The sequence below is a fragment of the Mauremys reevesii genome, linkage group 7, assembly GCF_016161935.1.
Source record: "Mauremys reevesii isolate NIE-2019 linkage group 7, ASM1616193v1, whole genome shotgun sequence".
In the NCBI taxonomy this organism is placed as follows: domain Eukaryota; kingdom Metazoa; phylum Chordata; order Testudines; family Geoemydidae; genus Mauremys; species Mauremys reevesii.
The window spans coordinates 85,156,864-85,177,637 of record NC_052629.1 but is presented as its reverse complement, the minus strand read 5'-3'; the positions used below and the strand labels follow the sequence as shown (position 1 = coordinate 85,177,637).

The 20,774-nt window shown below is 38.7% G+C and overlaps 2 protein-coding genes across 4 annotated transcripts in view; one reads left to right on the top strand and one right to left on the bottom strand.

The window, feature by feature from the left end:
• Positions 1-20,774, top strand: part of LOC120368618 (centromere protein P) — a 331,679-nt gene that overhangs the window by 205,685 nt on the left and 105,220 nt on the right. The gene's annotated exons all lie outside the window — the stretch shown is intronic.
• ECM2 (extracellular matrix protein 2) overlaps positions 2,299-20,774 on the bottom strand; it is a 45,475-nt gene continuing 26,999 nt past the window's right edge. For both annotated transcript variants that reach the window (XM_039480842.1, XM_039480843.1), the window contains exons 4-10: positions 19,828-20,433; positions 19,132-19,247; positions 16,246-16,381; positions 14,263-14,420; positions 13,412-13,551; positions 4,148-4,474; positions 2,299-3,050 (exon numbers count right to left, since the gene is read on the bottom strand). In XM_039480842.1, coding sequence (XP_039336776.1) covers positions 2,837-3,050; positions 4,148-4,474; positions 13,412-13,551; positions 14,263-14,420; positions 16,246-16,381; positions 19,132-19,247; positions 19,828-20,433 — 1,697 coding nt within the window. In that variant the 3' untranslated portion in view covers positions 2,299-2,836. The remainder of the gene's footprint in view (positions 3,051-4,147; positions 4,475-13,411; positions 13,552-14,262; positions 14,421-16,245; positions 16,382-19,131; positions 19,248-19,827; positions 20,434-20,774) is intronic.

The window sequence follows — 20,774 nt, the reverse complement described above, 5'->3', positions numbered from 1 at the left end:
TTCTGCAAAATATATATATATATATATATATATATATATATATATATATTTCTTCTCTTGTTTTATTATGTTATGATGTTGTTCAGACATATTCCACAGTTAGATGTTAGAACTAAGAATACACTTGTTATTTAATTTCCCTAATGACATAGCTGGTTGGGTAATACAGAGCAAAGGCTTGAGGAATGAATGAGTCTAACTTGCCCATGCTCAATATACATTGAAATATTTAGAGGAATCAGACAGGTGGTCCTAAGTCATTAATATTCCAGGGTCCAATTCTGTTCCTCTTTAAGTCAATGGGAGTTTTGGCATTAATGACAGTCCTTTATGAAAATTTTATTTAAAAAAAATTATCCACTATATTTCTAGTGGTGTCAACCAATTCCGTTTCTGCAATTGGTCTCTCTATTAGAAGGAGTTGCTCTTTTTGAACATGTTTCCTAAAAGGTTGAATTAGAATAGGAAAAATAGCCAGTTATTAAAATGTAATATATAGAATACTCCTCCCTTTCTCTCCTATCACAGTATGTAAGAAAATGCATGGACGTACATAAGGGACTTTTTACCACCTAAAATGATCAGATATTTCAAAAACCTTTCCATAATTTATAGTAATTCACATCTTTAAAACTCCTGTTTCTGGCCCCAATATATTAAGTGAGATTTGCCATGCACTCTTTTGCTTACAGTTGTTTTAACAATATCCAAAGCTCTGTGATAAAGAGGCTTGGGTTACTGCAACTTCTCCTTTGGGTAGATTTGTATTCTGAATATGTTTTTTAGGGCTGCATTTTTAGCGAGAACTTCTCAACAGTGCTGAAAAACAACTTCAGTGTTCTCTTTTCCTTTTAAAACTTGAATAGCACTGTTTTGATTTTTAATTTTTTAATATACTTTCTCTTAAGTCTAGACCTTATTTAACAGTATAATATAGTCATCCTCTCAAAAAAAATTTAAATTGAAAAGGATTTAATGCATAGAAATGCAAAAATATTTTAATTATTAAAGTTGTGAAAAGTAGAACATAAAAAAGTTAATCTGTACTTCATACCTGTATGACCATACTTAATCAAGCAAAATAACCAAAGCAGTTGTTTTTACAAAAAAGGCCACATACCACGCCAATTTTTACAAGCAGTGAATTCTACATAATTTGGTTTGCATTCAGGCAGAATATAATTGTGCGTCATGTATAGTCATCTAATTTTATAAGAGAAAAATTAAAAGAAAATTAACAGAATTCTATCTTCTATACATTAGTGGTTGTTTCATTTTAGAGAAAACAGAGTAATCTGCCGTGTGTATGTGCACTGTATATGCTGTATATAATAGCTATTGATATTAAGTTTAAAAACAAAAAACTCTTAGTCCTTGACTGTCTGTTTATGTATGAATCCTATTAATTTACATAGTGAATTTGCATAGTAAAAGTGGGAAATAATATCCATATTTTCATCTGCATCACTAGACCCGACTGCAGAATAATTTCAACTCCAGAGGAAGGGGTAAAAACCTGGATGTGCACATGTGACTTCAGACTCTTTTGTGTGCTGCCTACTACAACATAGAGGCCATTTTTAAAGGGCAACCCTTGATTTAACCTGTTCCATCTTCTCTTTCATCCATTCAGAAAAAGTAAAGATCATTCGGGATCACCAGTTTGTTTGGTAAAACAGAGTGGCAGTTTCTTACAGTATCCCTCAGAGGAGCAGGCCAATAGATTATTGAAAATAATTATCTGGAAAATAAAAGGTGTGAGTCTTTTATAATCATTCCCTACTGCCATCATAAAAATGGCCATACTGGGTCAGACCAAATGTCCATTTAGCCCAGTACTGTCTTCCAACAGTGGCCAAAGCCAGGTGCTTCAGAGGGAATGAACAGAACAGGTAATCATCAAGTGATCCATCCACTATCACCCATTCCTAGCTTCTGGCTAACAGAGGCTAGGAACACCATCCCTGTTCATCTTGGCTAATAGCGATTGATGGATCTATCCTCCATGAATTTATCTAGTTCTTTTTTGAGCCCTGTTAATATGTTGGCCTTCTCAACATCCTCTAGGAAGGAGTTCCACAGGTTGACTGTGCATTGTGTGAAGAAATACTTCCTTTTGTTTGTTTTAAACCTGCTGCCTATTAATTTCATTTGGTGAGCCCTAGTTCTTGTGTTATGAGAAGGAGTAAACAATACTTCCTTATGTACTTTCTCTACACCAATCATGATTTTATATACCTCTACCATATCCCCACTTAGGGTAAGTTTACACTACCCGCCGGATCAGCGGGTAGTGATCGATCTATCAGGGATCGATTTATCGTGTCTAGTGTAGACGCAATTAAATCACTCCCCGATCACTCTGCCATTGACTCCGGAACTCCACCGCGGTGAGAGGCGGAAGCGGAGTCGACGGCGGAGCGGCAGTGGTCGACTCACCGCCATCCTCACGGCCAAGTAAATCGACCTAAGATACTCTGACTTCAGCTACGCTATTCACGTAGCTGAAGTTGCGTATCTTAGGTCGAACCCCGCCCAGTGTAGACCTAGCCTTAGTCTCTTTTTCAAGTTGACATGCTATTAATAGAACTTGAAAAAGTCCCTTATTAAATTGTGTGTGTTGTATGTATATTTAACAGTATAAACTAAACAAATCAAGCAGTCTTTAGGTGATACACTAATATATCAATTGAAACCGTTAGGAAAATAATGGTATATGAACAGTGCTGAGACATCTTTTAACTAGGAGATCAGCTGATCTGTGTATCCGATGGAGAATAAATAATGTCACTTCAGGTAAGAAAATGGGTTTTGCAATGAAAATATATGGTGTTTGTTATTTGATCTTCTGTGGTTTCAGAACAACACTGGAATAGGATCTTATGCATGAAAATGCATATGGTGACAGCTCTCTTGTATTGATAAAATTGTTTTCAAGATGAAGATGTTCCAAATGTGAATCTTCAACCTCCTCTTCATCATCATTACTGTCATCATCAACATTGTCATCATTGACAATAGCTCTACAGATGCGTTCTGGAGGGACTGTCCTGTGAAATTATAAGATACATTTTGGCTTATTACTAAAGTGTACTAGTAAGCTCCTTCCATACAAGTTGTTCATTTTAGAGATACTAAGAAGGTTTTTCTAAAAAAAGGTTTGGACTTGATCAGCAATTAAAAATAGTTATAAATTACCCCAAAGGTAGTTATTTTTATTTTTAGTTCTATACTGTAGTGATAGTCTTTCAGTTATTGTCTGAATTAGTAGATGTATGCTAATTGAAGCTTCAAGTAGACATAATTGGTGTATTTAAAAAATGAGTTTAGGTCACAAATGGTATTTTGTAACACAGTGTGAATGTTTCTTTTTACATTGCTACCTCTTAATATAATTACTTACCTTTTATTAAGAAATTCTTGGAATACATTAGTTATTAGATAAATTCTTGTCTTGACAACATGGACAAGATTCTTGGCCCATGAAGCTGCTTTGTGCTGTTCAGGCAATGCAAACCAGCTGAAAAAGTGCCCTAAAGGAGCACTTGAGGATTCCCCTGGCAAAGGTGACAGAAAGTTGGTGTAGCCACTCTGAGATCACCTGCTTCATAGGGAGTGTGACAGGGCTGGAGGAGATGTTTCTGGAAAGTGCTGCACTCTGGTGAGCCATGGTTGCATAAGCAGGAGTCTGCTCCACACAGCATAAATTAGACCAGCCCTTAGACTGCTACAAATTATGTCAGCAGCTAGTTTGGGCCTCCGGTCAGCCTTAGGATCAGAAAAGCAAAAAGGTGACTTAGAGACACCTTTTCCCCTGCTTTCCTCTGCTGTGGCAAGCAGAGCACAGCTGTAGCTGGGGATTTGACTCCAAATCTTCAACAAACTGAGTACTTGGAGAATACTGGTACCTCAGAGTTGTACACTTTTTTAAAACAGTATTGGGAGATTTAAACCACACTTCTTTTTTGTATATGGTTTTGGAAAATATTGCAATAGGGAATTCAGGATTCAGTCCCTTCTAACAATATTTAAAATGTATGGTTCATGGAAAATGTAGAGTAGGAAGTTAATATATTTTAAAGTATAGTGTAGTATTTATCAAATCCCTTTTTATATTCTCAGTTAACACAGCAGAATTGGTAAATACCGTATTTTGTTGTTGTTCAGCCTCAGAAAGGTTAATGCCTTCATTTCTGTGATTCCAAATGGTACAAACTTTAATTCATTGTGATCCAAAAATAACTCTCTCAAAGACCGATAAGCTCCATAGAATGACACTGGATCTATTCCATCATTGTTAAGTTTGTTAAAAGAAAGGTAGAGATATTCCAGCCCTGGCTTCATGTGACCAAACACGTATCCTGGTATTCTCTCAATCTGGTTTCCTATAAGTACGAGGTGCAGTAAGGATTTTGGCAGATAGGAGGGAACGTGATATAACTTATTGTAAGAAAGATCAATAGATTCCAAATTCCTGCATTAAAGGAAACAAAAAGGGACATGTAAATGATACAGTATACTATATAGTTTACATTGGACTCCATACAAAATAACATTCAGTTGGTGGCAAGAAGTCCAGCTGCTTAAGTATGGGAAAATATTTTTTCTGTGAGAGAGAGGTTTCTGTTAATAGAAAGACATTCATTTTATAGTGTGTGGGCAGAGACATAATTATTTCTGGAAAAAAGATCAGAGTAGCAAAAATGTAAGTCATAACTTCTCATTCAGGAGCCATTCTTATGCTTTTGTTGGGATGGGGGAAAATCTGTAGTAATACGAGTACAGAGATAGGAAATCCCAGGGACTAATTTTTGCTTGATAAGCATCTCAGATTTGCAATAGACTAGTATGCTATATTAGAAAACACCATTTTTTCTTTACAGTTAACAGCTCTTTTCCCATGGCTCCTATCCAGATGGTTTGCATTTTTTACCACTAATGCTTGTTGGCCAAGGTGGCACTAAAATGGGCCTAATCCAGCAACCCGTACACATGTGAGTAGTCCCATTTGCTTCACTTAATTCAGTGTCCCATTGATACTGACATAAAGTTTGATTTTAAGTTTGTCTTCAGTGGGACTGCTTATATGAATAAGTGCTGCAGGATCAGACCTAGGTACCTGAAGATAAGCATCTTTTCTTAAAAAATTAATATCACCCAGTTACTGTATATCTTCCATGTATTGTCATGACCCTGTCTGTTAACTCTTAGGCCTGCTCTACACTACGCGTTTAAACCAGTTTTAGGAGCGTTAAACCGATTTAACGCCACACCCGTCCACACTAAGAGGCCCTTTATATCGATATAAAGGGCTCTTTAAACTGGTTTCTGTACTCCTCCCTAACGAGAGGAGTAGCGCTAATATCGGTATTACCATATCGGTTTAGGGTTAGTGTGGCCGCAAATCGACGGTATTGGCCTCCGGGCGGTATCCCACAGTGCACCACTGACCGCTCTGGACAGCAATCTGAACTCGGATGCAGTGGCCAGGTAGACAGGAAAAGCCCCACGAACTTTTGAATATCATTTACTGTTTGCCCAGCGTGGAGCTCCGATCAGCCCGGGTGGCGATGCAGTCCGAAATCAAAATCCAAAAAGAGCTCCAGCATGGACCGTACGGATGTGATCGCTGTGTGGGCAGGCAAATCTGAGCTCCGTTACAGAAGACGAAATTCCAAAGCATTTTTAAAAAATCTCCAGACAGACGCCATAGCAGGGACTCAGCGCACTGCTGCGTGACAAGCGTAACGGAAAGCCAAAGAATCAAATGGACGCTCATGGAGGGAGGGGGGACTGAGGACTCAAGCTATCCCACAGTTCCTGCAGTCTCCGAAAAGCATTTGCATTCTTGGCTGAGCTCCAAATGCCTGTAGGGTCAAACACATTGTCATGGTGGTTCAGGGCATAGCTCGTCAATTTACAGCCCCCACCCACCCCCAGAAGTAAAAGGGAAAAAAATTGTCTCTTGACTCTTCTAAATGTCACCCTATGTCTACTGAATGTTGTTGGTACACGCGATGCTGCGGCACTCAATTGCAGTATCCTCTTTCCCCCTCACTGGTGGTAGATGGTGCAATATGACTGGTAACCGTCCTCATCATCATCCTTGTGGCAGATGGTGCTGCACAATAGGACTGGTACCTGTCCTCATCATCAGCCCGTGAGTGCTCCTGGCTGGCCTCAGGTGAGGTTGGCCGGGGGCGCCTGGGTAAAAAACTCCTGGTCATTCCCAGTAGATGGTACAGAACGGCTGGTAACCATCTTCATCGTAGCAATAGGGGGCTGAGCTCCATCAGCCCCCGCCCTTCATGTGTAAAGAAAAGATTCTGTACTGCCTGGACTATCATAGCAGCGGGATGCTGGGCTCCTCTCCCCCACACTGCTTAATGTCCTGTCTGGACTATCATAGCAGCTGGAGGCTGCCTTCCCCTCATTTTATCTCACTAACAAGTCACTGTTTCTTATTCCTGCATTCTTTATTACTTCATCACACAAATGGGGGGACACTACAACGGTAGCCCAGGAAGGCTGGGGGAGGAGGGAATCAACAGGTGGGGTTGTTGCAGAGGCACCCCCTGTGAATGGCATGCAGCTCATCATTTTGGTGGGATCTGACATGGAGGGTCTGTGCTCTCTGGTTCTCTGATACACTGCTTCTCTAGTACACTTGCCCCATATTCTAGGCAGGACTGATTCTATTTTTAGATACCATAAAGGAGGGATTGACTGAGGAAGTCATTCCCATTTTTGTCTTTTGCGCCTCCAGCCGATCTCAGCCAGGGGCACCCATGATAGCAGCAGACGGTGCAATATGACTGGTAACTGTCTCTGCTTGTCTTTTGCGCCCCCGGCCAATCTCAGCCAGGGGCACCTATGACAGCAGCAGAGGATACAGCACAAAAGGACTGGTAACCGTCTTCTCATAGCCAATTTACAAGGGTATGGTAGATGGTACAGAACAGCTGATAACCGTCTCTGCTATCATGCAAAAGCAAATGAATGCTGCTGTGTAGTGCTGCTGAATCGCCTCTGTCAGCGGCATCTATTACACATACGGTGACAGTGACAAGAGGCAAAACAGGCTCCATGCGTCTGCCAGGGCAATCCAGGGAAAAAGGGCGCGAAATGATTGTCTGCCGTTGCTTTCCCAGAGGAAGGAATGAGTGATGACATTTACCCAGAACCACCCGCGACAATGATTTTTGCCCCATCAGGCACTGGGATCTCAACCCAGAATTCCAAGGATCGGGGGAGACTGCGGGAACTATGGGATAGCTATGGAATAGCTACCCACAGTGCAACGCTCCAGAAATCGATGCTAGCCTCGGACCGTGGACGCACACCACCGAATTAATGTGCTTAGTGTGGCCGCGTGCACTCGATTTTATACAATTTGTTTTACTAAACCGGTTTATGTAAAATTGGAATAATCCCATAGTGTAGACGTACCCTTAGTTGTTCTTGTGATTTCTGTTTCTTTTTGAAGGCAAAGTAGGGGTGCTGGTAGACAGCAAATAGCAACCCAGCTTCAGATAGAATTTTATTGTCAGGGATGAGGAGAGGAAAAGTTCTATTTTAATCACCATTTTTAATGTGGACTGACTGATGTGATCAACACCTGTGATTATTTAGCTAATAAGGAATTTGGCTAGAATATATCAGTATTTCTTTGTAATATACAGTTTCTTTTTTATTGTTGGTATTCATTTTGGCTCTGAACAAAACATAATCTTTAGCCTTGAGATCAGGGTAGATAAAAAAAAGATATTGTATATTTTTATTCACATTAAGTACAGGTTTATTTTTTTTGAATAAATCTATTGAAAATTAAATTTGAAATTGACAACGTATGTTAATACCAGGGCTGTCAAGCGATTAAAAAAATTAATTGTGATTAATCGCACTGGTAAACAATAATAGAATACCATTTATTTAAATATTTTTGGATGTTTTGTATATTTTCAAATATATTGATTTCAATTACAACACAGAATACAAAGTGTACAGTGCTCACTTTATATTTATTTTTGATTACAAGTATTTGCACTGTAAAAAAACAAAAGAAATAGTATTTTTCAGTTCACCTAATACAAGTACTATAGTGCAATCTCTTTATCATGAAAGTTGAACATACAAATGTAGACAAACTTGCAATAAGAATGAGGTACTATTGAGGTATGTGAACAGAGTTGGCCAAAACACAGAATTTCCAGTGCCCAGAGATTTAGATGGATGCCATTTGTAGTGGAGTTTGTATAATATAAGTAAATAAGTAAATTTCTGGCAATAATGACTTTGCAACCAATGACAACATGTCTTGAAACAAAAATAAAACAATGTAAAATTTTAGAGCCTGCACGTCCACTCAGTCCTACTTCAGCCAACTGCTCAGACAAACAAGTTTGGTTACAGTTTGCAGCAGATAATGCTGCCCACTTCTTGTTTACAATATTACATGAAAGTGAGAACAGGTATTCTCATGACACTGTTGTAGCAGGTGCCGCAAGATATTTATGAGCCAGATGCGCTAAAGATTCATATGCCCCTTCATTTTACAACCACCATTCCAAAGGACATGCATCCATGCTCAATAACGATCCAAAGCAGAGCAGACCAATACATGTTCATTTTCATCATCATGAGTCAGATGCCACCAGCAGAAGGTTAAATTTCTTTTTTGGTGGTTCTGGTTCTGTAGTTTCCATATCTGAGTGTTGCTCTTTTAAGCCTTCCGAAAGCATGCTCCACACCTTGTCCCTCTCAGATTTTCGATGGCACTTCAGATTCTTAAACCTTGAGTCAAGCTGTAGCTATTTTTAGAAATCTCACATTAGTACCTTTGCATTTTGTCAAATCTGCTGTGAAAGTGTTCTTAAAATGAATATGTGCTGGGTCATCCTTTGAGATTGCTATGACATGAAATATATGGCAGAATGCAGGTAAAACAGAACAGGAGATGTACAATTCTCCCACAAGGAGTTCAGTCACAAATGTAATTAACACACTTTTTTAATGAGCATCATCAGCATAGAAGCATGTCCTCTGGAATACTGTCTGAAGAATGAAGGGGCATATGAATATTTAGTATAGCTGACACAGGTTTTTTTTGTACATAATTCTACATTTGTAAGTTCAACTTTCATGATAAAGAGATTGCAGTACAGTACTTGTATTAGGTGAATTGAAAAATACTATTTCTTTTGTTTTTTCCTGTAAAAATATTTGTAATAAAAAATATAAAGTGAGCACTGTACAATTTGTATTCTGTGTTTTAATTGAACTCAATATATTTGAAAATGTAGAAAACATCACAAAATATTTAATAAATTTCAATTGGTATTCTATTGTTTAACAGTGTGATTAATCAATATTAATTTTTTTAATCACAATTATTTTTTAATTAATCATGTGAGTTAACTGTGATTAATTGACAGACCTAGTTAATACCTAAACTTACTATTTGCTATTAAATGTTCTATGAAGAAGTGTTCTGTGTGGCTCAAAAGCTTATCTCTCTCACCAACAGAAGTTGGATCAATAAAAGATATATTACCTCACCCACTTTCTCTCTGGATACACTATTAAAATAATTTAAATTAAATTTAAAAAATATTGAGCAGTTAAGTTCGCTACTAAGTTTTAACTGAACTAATTCAGTTCAATGACTAATTGAGTGTTAAGAAGCCAATTGGTAGGTTAAAAAGCAGGAAAGATTGTTTTCTCTTCCAATCTTTGAATAAAAACCAGATGTGAGAGGATGAGATCTACTAGATCTAAAATCTTGAAGGATATGGTAACCAGAAACAATCATGAGATTATGCCATACTCTATCAAAGAAACTGAGGAACCACCTGATCAGCCTCCTATACAGCAAACAGGAAAACATCAAAAAAGAGCTCTCCAACCTGGAGACTCTCATCAATAACCAAACTTCCATACAAACGGACTTCACTAAAATAAGACAGGAGATCTACATCACTCACTTCACCTCTCTACAAAGGAAAAAGGACTGTAAGCTGTCTAAACTCCTACCTGCCACATGGGGCCACAACCGTGGTACCCCTAACCCACCCAGCAATATCGTCAATCTATCCAACCACACACTCAGCCCAGAAGAAACGTCTGTCCTATCTCGGGGACTCTCTTTTTGCCCTGCCACCCCCACCAACATGATACAGTTCTGCGGCGATCTGGAAGCCTACTTTCGCCGTCTCTGACTCAAAGAATACTTTCAGGACAACACTGAACAGCGCACTGATACACAGTTACCCTCCCACCAACAGCACAAAAAGAAGAACTCCACATGGACTCCTCCTGAGGGCCGAAATGACAGTCTGGACCTGTACATTGAATGCTTCCGCCGACGTGCACAGGCAGAAATTGTGGAAAAACAACATCGCTTGCCTCATAACCTAAGTCGTGCAGAACGCAATGCCATCCACAGCCTCAGAAACCATCCTGACATTATAATCAAAGAGGCTGATAAAGGAGGTGCTGTTGTCATCATGAACAGGTCTGACTACCAAAAGGAGGCTGCCAGACAACTCTCCAACACCAAATTCTACAGGCCACTTCCCTCAGATCCCACTAAGGAACTGAACCATCTACTCAGGACACTCCCTACACTAACACCGGAACAAATCAACATACCCTTAGAGCCCCGACCAGGGCTATTCTATCTACTGCCCAAAATCCACAAACCTGGAAATCCTGGACGCCCCATCATCTTGGGCATTGGAACTCTCACTGAAGGACTGTCTGGATATGTGGACTCTCTACTCAGACCCTATGCCACCAGCACTCCCAGCTATCTCCGTGACACCACTGATTTCCTGAGGAAACTACAATGCATTGGTGACCTTCCAGAAAACACCATCCTGGCCACCATGGATGTAGAGGCTCTCTACACCAACATCCCACACGCTGATGGAATACAAGCTGTCAGGAACAGTATCCCTGATGATGCCACAGCACAACTGGTTGCTGAGCTCTGTGCCTTTATCCTCAGACACAACTATTTCAAATTTGATGACAATATATATCTCCAGATCAGTGGCACCGCTATGGGCACCCACATGGCCCCACAATATGCCAATATTTTTATGGCTGACCTGGAACAACGCTTCCTCAGCTCCCGTCCACTCACGCCCCTTCTCTACCTACGCTACATTGATGACATCTTCATCATCTGGACCCATGGGAAGGAGACTCTGGAAAAATTCCACCACGATCTCAACAGCTTCCACCCCACCATCAACCTCAGCCTGGACCAATCTACACGGGAGGTCCACTTCCTAGACACTACGGTGCAAATAATTGATGGTCACATTAACACCACCCTATACCGAAAACCTACCGACCGCTATGCCTACCTTCATGCCTCCAGCTTCCATCCCGGGCACACCACAAGATCCATTGTCTACAGCCAAGCACTGAGGTACAACCGCATCTGCTCTAACCCCACAGACAGAGACCAACACCTACAAAATCTCCACCAAGCATTCTCAAAACTACAGTACCCACACGAGGAAATAAGGAGACAGATCAACAGAGCCAGACGTGTACCCAGAAGCCTCCTACTGCAAGACAAACCCAAGAAAGAAACCAACAGGACTCCACTGGCCATCACATACAGTCCCCAGCTAAAACCCCTCCAGCGCATCATCAGGGATCTACAACCCATCCTGGAGAATGATCCCACACTTTCACAGGCCTTGGGTGGCAGGCCAGTCCTCGCCCACAGACAACCTGCCAACCTGAAGCATATTCTCACCAGTAAATGCACACTGCACCATAGTAACTCTAGCTCAGGAACCAACCCATGCTACAAACCTCGATGCCAACTCTGCCCACATATCTACACCAGCAACACCATCACAGGACCTAACCAGATCAGCCACACCATCACCGGTTCATTCACCTGCACGTCCACCAATGTAATATATGCCATCATATGCCAGCAATGCCCCTCTGCTATGTACATCGGCCAAACTGGACAGTCTCTAAGGAAAAGGATAAATGGACACAAATCAGATATTAGGAATGGCAATATACAAAAACCTGTAGGAGAACACTTCAACCTCCCTGGCCACACAATAGCAGATCTTAAGGTGGCCATCCTGCAGCAAAAAAACTTCAGGACCAGACTTCAAAGAGAAACTGCTGAGCTCCAGTTCATCTGCAAATTTGACACCATCAGCTCAGGATTAAACAAAGACTGTGAATGGCTTGCCAATTACAGAACCAGTTTCTCCTCCCTTGGTTTTCACACCTCATCTGCTAGAACAGGGCCTCATCCTCCCTGATTGAACTAACCTCGTTATCTCTAGCTTGCTTCTTGCTTGCATATATAAACCTGCCCTTGGAAATTTCCACCACTTGCATCCGAAGAAGTGGGTATTCACCCACGAAAGCTCATGCTGCAAAACGTCTGTTAGTCTATAAGGTGCCACAGGATTCTTTGTTGCTTTTACAGATCCAGACTAACACGGCTACCCCTCTGATACAGAAACAATCAGTTCACTTAATTATCTACACATAACATTTGCTTTGTTTAATAAATCAGTTAGTTTTAAATGCTATAAAAAAGTTTTGGTAAATGTTTTTGTCTTATAGATCCTTCACTTTTAAGAAATTTTTATTTAATTAAGGAAAGTAAAATACTGTTTTTGCATTTAATTGAATTTTAACTTCTATCCAAACAGAAATTGAGACAAATCACAATTTACAAAATTAATCATAGTCTATTAAATAAGAAATGCATTATTTGCCATTTTCGAGCATAATGACATATTAAAATTAAGAATCTGAATAAGTATAAGGTAATCTATATAAAAGTGTGTAGATATAGTGTATCCTCCTGGTGAGCCACAAAAAAGCACTTAATTTAGTTTAAAGTGTACATTTAGTTGCAAATCAACATATGTTAATAGTTACCAATCAGTGAGAGCCCATCTTTCTTTTTTAAAAAACTTTAAAAGTACAAATGTAAACCATGATTAAAATAAGATTAGTAAAAAATGAGGTGTCCAGGGTGCTGATATACATCATGATTAAAACTGGTGATTTAAATAGCTTTGATTTATATCAATTCTTCCTACTTGAGGTTTAATGAAATGTTAGCTTGGTTTGTGAGTGGAAGTGACCCATGATATCACAGTGTTATTTTAAAAGTGATATTATATATTACTTAGATTGTGATAAATTATAATGTGGATGAAAAGATAATTGAATTTGTTAACATAATGATGATATTATCATGGTATCCATGGATTTTTAAAACAGAGCTTGTATGATTTGTTTTTTTTTTAAATGAGAGGAGCCTCATTACATGGTACAAATATTACTTTCATAGTAGGGTTTTCTAGTAGTACTGGATAACAAAACAATTAAATCTTAAATTGGTACTTACTCTTGATTAATCCAAGCCAAAGGTGCTATCCTATTTTCTTCTAATTTGTTGTGTTTCAGCACAATTATGTTAATATTGCTGGTATGGTTAAAGCAAATTTCTGAAATTTCTTCTATTTGGTTATTTTCCAGATATAGTTCCTACAAGTACATTTGAAAAAGAAAATTTGCAAAACAATATTTATTTTTTTTCCTGTTGTGACTTAAAAAGTTCATTTTTAAGTGTTATTGGCCTCTCATGCTAAAATCACTGTTTTCCAGGTATCAGAATAATTACCTGAACACGTCTGCATAATAAACTCAGTAGTAGTAATTGCGTGATTTGATTTTGGAAAAAACACACAGTATTTCAAAATTTAATATACTTTTCATTTGTGGAAACAAATTACTTTGAAAGACAGATTAATGGAATAATAATTATTTTTAAAACACCTTTGCATCTTGCTTGCTGTTGCATAATGAGTATGTGGATGTATTGAATGCTAAGACTGTTGTCATATAATTAATGTTTTCTGGACACAAATTTGCCAAGAGAAATAAAAATATTTATTTAATATAGGAAAGGCATGACAAACTTGCATGAGGTACTAGTTGAGGTATATGAACAGAGTTGGCCAAAACACAGGATTTCCAGTGCCCAGAGATTTAGATGGATGCCATTTGTAGTAGAGTTTGTATAATATAAGTAAATAAGTAAATTTCTGGCAATAATGACTTTGCAACCAATGACAACATGTCTTGAAACAAATTATTAAGATGTAAAAATATCATCTGTGCTTTACAGTGGTAGTGGAGTACATACAAAGAAGAAAAGGAACACATCTGGAAAAATAAAGATTTTTGGTCTTTTACCTCAATAGATGTGGGAAGACCTTGTGGGACAGTTCTAAATTTATTTCTTCCAAGGCGCAAATAAGACAGGCTTTTCAAAGGACGGAAAGCTAAAGGACTGACATTTGCTTCACTAAGTTTATTGCCTTCTAATTCTAGGGTCACCAAGTTCTTTAATTCTGTAGAAAATAAAATAATTGGTGATAAATTTTAATAAAGTATTATAGAATCTTGTACCCTATTAAAACATGAGATGTGTTCTAACAATTTTTAACATTACTTAAATCCATTCAAAAGTATGGGAAAATATCATATTTGCCTGAATGGGTCTTAGCACAGGAAACAATTTTATACTCGCATTCATAGGTTGTAAATTATTTTTATTTTCAATCATTTGAAAAAATTTCAGCCAATTACTGTACCATGTTCAAAAACTATACTGTAAATATAGTTAAATTATGAAAAATGCAACTGAAATGTATTGATAATACAAAGTTTGTTTACAGCCCATTATATAACTTCTTTATTGTCCTCCAGGAGAGCCGTGCAATTTTCAGCATAGGATTGTTATTTTAATATTGTACTTTCAGAATGGGAAAATAAGGCAGGTGCAGGGAGCTAATGGTAGCACAAGCTCCTTAGTCATTCAAGACCTCAGGAGGGTGCATGGAGCAATATATTGGTGCTGACCTTCTGCACAGATGCCCAAATATCTGTAGGATTCTCCCACAGCTCTCCAGTCATTCATTTGTTTAGTGGTCATGTTACTTGCACCTTTTGTAGGTTCACAGGTCCTTCCCCCACCTCAGTGTACTACTATGTGTTGAGAACTCTGCATGGAGTGTCCTGTATCCCCCTTCCTAGGGAGTGGGTATTGTAGACCTTGATCTTCCAGATATATTTCAGAAGAACTAAATGTTGGCAACTATATGTAAACAAAAATGATCATTTCATGACAAAAAGGTCTTCATTCTCAATTACAAAATATTAAAGTTCATAAACAAAAATGTTGAATAGTTGCATCTAAGCTTTATTCTGCTTTCTTGATGCGCAGAGATCAAAACCTGTTCCCTGTCCCATGAGTATAAAAATATCCATACTGGTTCCACTGTACGTAATGCAGCAACACTGGGATGTAGGTCTACATACTCCCTGTGCAGTGCACAGTCCAGTTTCCCTAGGGAACTTGAGCATTAGCACAGACTTTGCTGTGAAAAACACTGACGTTCCTCAGAATTACAAGATAATTCAGATTTTAAAAACTCAAGTTTCATGCAGGTCTTCTGGGTTTTGTTGCCGTACAGACACCTGGAAAAACACATCTATTTATCAATCTAATGATTAAGTTTCTGATATTTAACACAAGGTCTCTGCTTCCTAAAGAAACAGAAGATCCTAGAATCTTGCAGTAGTATGCTGCCTTGATTGGCAATGACCAACAAAAATACATTTAGATCCTGACTGGCAAAGATGTGTGCATGTGCTTAACTTTACTCATGAATGTAAAGTTCAGCATGTGTATAAGTCTTTGCAGGATCAGTCTGTTCAGGGCCGGCTCCAGACCCCAGCGCGCCAAGCGCGCGCGTGGGGCAGCATTTTAACTGGAGGGCGGCAGGCGGGTCCGGCGGACCTTCCGCAGTCATGCCTGTGGGAGGTCCAACGGAGCCACGGGACGACCGGACCTCCCGCAGGCATGACTGCGGAAGCTCCACTGTAGGCGCGGGACCAGCGGCACGTCTTGCGGGAGGTCCCGCGGAGGCGCGGGACCGGCACCCGGCAGCGTGAGCAGCACAGCGCGCTGCCCTGCTTGGGGCGGCGGAATTCATAGAGCCGCCCCTGAGTCTGTTACTCATATTTAACTTTAATTTTTTCCATCTACAATGGCAAATGAAAATTGGTCTCAAATTATCCAGATTTTGCTTAATATGCAAGATCTCAAAATTCTATTCTGCATTTTGAGTTTCAAATATAATTTCATTGATTCAATATTCACTTCTTAAATACCTTGTAAACTGTCTTCATCAATAGCATGGAGATGGTTTTCATTTATTTTAAGTTCTTCTAAAGCTGATGGTAATTCAGGAGGAATATGTACTAGTGCGTTTCCATCCATATACAAACGTTTTAACTTTTTCAGGATCTTAATTGGGGGGAAATCAGAATTCAGTTAACAAAATGTAAAATTATATTGTCAAATAACCTAAAATTGTAATTGCCATTTTACTAACCATGTGAATTTTGTTGCTGATGCTGCTGTTGGTTGTCTTAGGTAAGTTTCATAAAAAGCAGAAAGTTGATAAAATGGAGACTTGAGTATTATATACACAGAACAGGTAAAGACTGGGTAGCAGTAGCGCCTCAATGCTGTTGTGGAATATCCAGTGTTTTGGTAAGAAAGGAGTTCTTTCTCTAAGTACTTGAACCATTGGCCTTTCTGTATAATCTACCAACAAGGGTGTCAGTTGGGAGGGTATGTTTTGTGATATGAACATCTGTCACCCAAGAATTGGACTTAGTTCATCAGCCTCTTTTACATGGGCCAGCCAGCCGCCATTCCAGCCATACTGGACCCCAGTCCTGTTACTAATCCTTGACTCATCCAATCACCTCACTTATCTAACCTTTTCATAATATTTAGGAATTCTTAGATACTTACAAGCCTTTATAGCATTTCATATTATGTACTTAATCTACAGTAGTCAATGTTTTTCAGTAAATCGCCTCTAGGGCTACTGGTCCACTACAGTTCAGTAGACTTTTTGGCTTAGGAGTAGAGGCACGTGGCCTTTTTGCAGGTTGAGAGTTAAAATGATGTATAAGTTGTAAAGCTTCAGTGTTCTAGGAAGAAGAGCTCTGTGTGTAAGCTCAAAAGCTTCTCTTTCACCAACAGAAGTTGGTTCAATACAAGATATTACCTCATCCACATTGTCTCTCATATTGTGTGTATCAATCAGATAAACTATATGTACATCCAAGGATTACATAAGCATGATCGGAAAGTCCTTGATACCATTATGTATGGTAGCGCTTACCCTGGCTGACATTAAACATTGTCTCCTCAGTTATCCTGTGGAGCTAAGGGGCAAAAGTTTCCTGCAGGCAAAAGAGTAAATATGGCAGTAAACATTTCAATAGCTGGGGGAAATTTTCCATTGACAGGACTTTGAAGGGGGTACAGTTTCAAATGAGCCTTTTTTGTCTATGACTCACTTTTATTCTTTAGTGTGTTTTTTAGAATTTTGTATGTTTTATAAAATACAAGTATAAATAAAAATATTTTATAATAAAATCTGATCTTTTGAAAAAATCTCAGAGAATAAAAAGGGGGGAAATATAATTCTGACCTATTTTATTTCACCTAACAGTTGAAATTCTACAACAGAGACGTAAGTGCAATTGTGGGGGGTGTAAGGACACTGTTCGGTAGGGCATTTAAACCAATGGGACTATATACTGTACGTATTTAATGCTTTTCTGGATTGAGGCCAAAATCAGGGTCCAAACACTTTTTGTGACTACAGCTTACTATCAGAAGATTTTTATTATGGACAATCAATGCAGTACTAATAAATAATTCTGATATGTGCATATTGCTAATTAAATAAGTAACACAGGTATTCAATCTTTTGCAAAGTTAGTATTGGAAGACTTCAAAAGCTCATTTTCCATGTAAATTATGAAGAAAATTCTACTTCTCTAGGTTATTGGCTAGAAATCCAGCTCAGATTTGTATTTAGCATTTATTGGCTGTTAGATGGCCTGTGTGAAATGAGCTGATGGTCACCATCCGGGTCCTAACTCAGGTGTCCTTGTAGAGCTTGATCCTGTGACATGCTGAGCATTCTGGCCCTGATCTAGCAAAACACTTAAATATGTGCCTTAATCAGGGCCGGCTCCAGGCACCAGCTCAGCAAGCAGGTGCTTGAGGCAGCCAAGGGGAAGGAGCGGAACGTCGGGCTCTTCGGCAGCAATTCGGCAGCGGGTCCCTCTCGATGGGAAGGACCTGCTGCGGAATTGATGCCGAAGAAAAAAGCGGCGCAGTGGAGCTGCTGCTGAAGTGCCACGGATCGCGATTGCGGCTCTTCCCTCCCCCCGCTTGGGGCGGCAAAAACCCCAGAGCCGGCCCTGGCCTTAATTAAGCATATAAGTAGTCCCTTTGACAGCAATGGCATTGATCATATGCTGAAAGTTAAACACGTGCTTAAGTATTTCGCTAGATTGGAAATAGAGTGCTCAGCACCTTTCAAGATGAATACCATAAAGAAAAACACTGCAGTATCCGATGCCAGTTCAGGTACCCTTGTTAGCAGGCTAATGACTGATCAAGTTCTAAAGAAAGAACATTAGAGGTGGTCATTCCAAGTTAGACAATGAGGCACACTGGTGGGGCAACGTCTATGTTTTTAGACATATAAAGAACTTCACTGTGCAGGGCTGTCAAGCCAGCACCCTTCAAAAGCTTCCCTTTCTATACTACTTTTCTTTAAAAGAGAGTCCAAGTACTATGAGGTTTCTAAAAATGAAGCACTTTATGATGATGGAAAAAATATTTTTAAAAATCTCAAAACTGAAGCTGGTAAAATACCAGAAAAATATTAATAATAATTAATAATAATTCAGTAAATAACTTTTTCAGTGAATAGTATTTGACCAACTATATAACTGGCTGAAAACTGCAAAAATGATTTGTTGAAAATGGCAAAATTTGATTAATCATATATTCATTACATAGGGGTAGATCCCTAGCCAATGCAAATTGTCATAGCTCCATTGACTCCAGCGGAGCTACAACCATTTACATTAGCTGATGATTTGCCCTATAGTATTCTGCGAGATCTACTTCAAGCACAAATCAGTGACAGAGATGTTAGAAAGAGTATGCATGCTTACTTTGAACGCTTGTGGACCTATGCCTGGAGAAGTGATATTATTTTTACTTAGATCAAGTCTTTCCAAATTAGGGATCCCATTGAATGCTTCATCTGGAATGGAAGTGATGGTGTTCCCTAGGACAGATAGTTAAATATATATATATATATCTTAGTAATGTGTTGCATCTTATATGGTCTGAGTCAGGTAACTAGGTAATGTACAAGTACAAATGTATTCATGGAAATAAAGTCAACTGTATGTCTCTGTGTCTCAACACTAGTAGCATCTAAATTTTGAAAAGCAAGTTAGATTGTAGCAACATGGTACTAACGTCTTTTATTAGATTACCATAGATCTAAAATTACTACAATTACAAAACCATCTTCAGGAGCACCAAAGTGTTAGTGATGGAGAGCTAATGTAATAAGAGAAATCATAAATTAATGTGCAGTACATGGGCCTGAACTTCTGAGGGCACTCATAGTGGAATATAAAACCTTTAATTTCTCGGTTGTTGCTTGTTTCTCAGGCTTACAGTGTTGCCTAACTTCTCAGGCTTAGTTGTAAAATGCCTTTAAATCTCTTTCTGTGATAAGAAACTAGTAGTATAAAGCATTTTACATTATAATATGCTAACATTAAAATTGTGGGTTTTGGGGAGGGCTAAATTTTAATTGGTGAAGAAAATAATATAAAGCAAACTTATTTTCTTACCTTCAAGCTCTAAGCTTGTTAGCTCTGGATCAGTAATTGGTGGTATTTGTGTAAGTTTGCCATTAATGCAGCTTACTGTGGTGTCAGAAATCGAACATCCAGTTGGCAAAGGAGGAATTTCTGCAGGAGGAACAGGAATTGGGAATCGAGGGGGCATTCTGAAAACATCACCTCGTAAAATATGTTCATCCTCTTCCTCTTCCCCTTCTTCCACTTCACTTTGTTGTTGTTTTCTTTCTTGCTCTGGACGTTTGTTTTCCTTTCTTTTTTCTTCTTCTTCCTTTTCAATTTGTAGCTCTTCCTCTTCATATGCTCTTCTTTTTTCTTCCTCTCTCCTGCTTATTTCCTCCTCTACTTTCTGATGGGCTTCATAGTCATGTATTTTTTTCTCCTCCTGACTTTTCTTTTCTTTTCTCTTCCTGTTCTCTTCATCCTTTTTGTGAATTTTCTTTTCTCTCCCTTCAAGTTCTTCCTTCTCTCGTCTGAGTAACTCATCCATTTCAGCCTGGGTATGCAGTGGTTGCAATAGCATTGGGTCACTAGGGTCATTGGGCTCTGGAGAAGCACCAGAAATTTCAGGTGTGTCATCCAGTGAAATATTTTGTACTGAAAATGAGTGTCCATGGTAGTGAAAGTGAGGGAAAAAAATAAAATGGCAGTATAAGAGGAAATGAGAATGAAGTTAGTGTTAGTAACTATTATGCCCCCCCCCAAACATTATAAATATTCTAACTATAGAAGAAATAAACTCACACTGAGAATGTGATTTTAAGGAATGAAAAATGTATTTCTTATTTATAATCTTAATTATAATATATTATAAATTTGTTACACTAAAATGTTGAATGTTTGTTTTGTGGTTCTTGATGAATCCTTAATGTAAAAATGATTCAAATGTCAGAGTATAATACCTTTATGAGGGAATAATAATATTACAATCATTATGC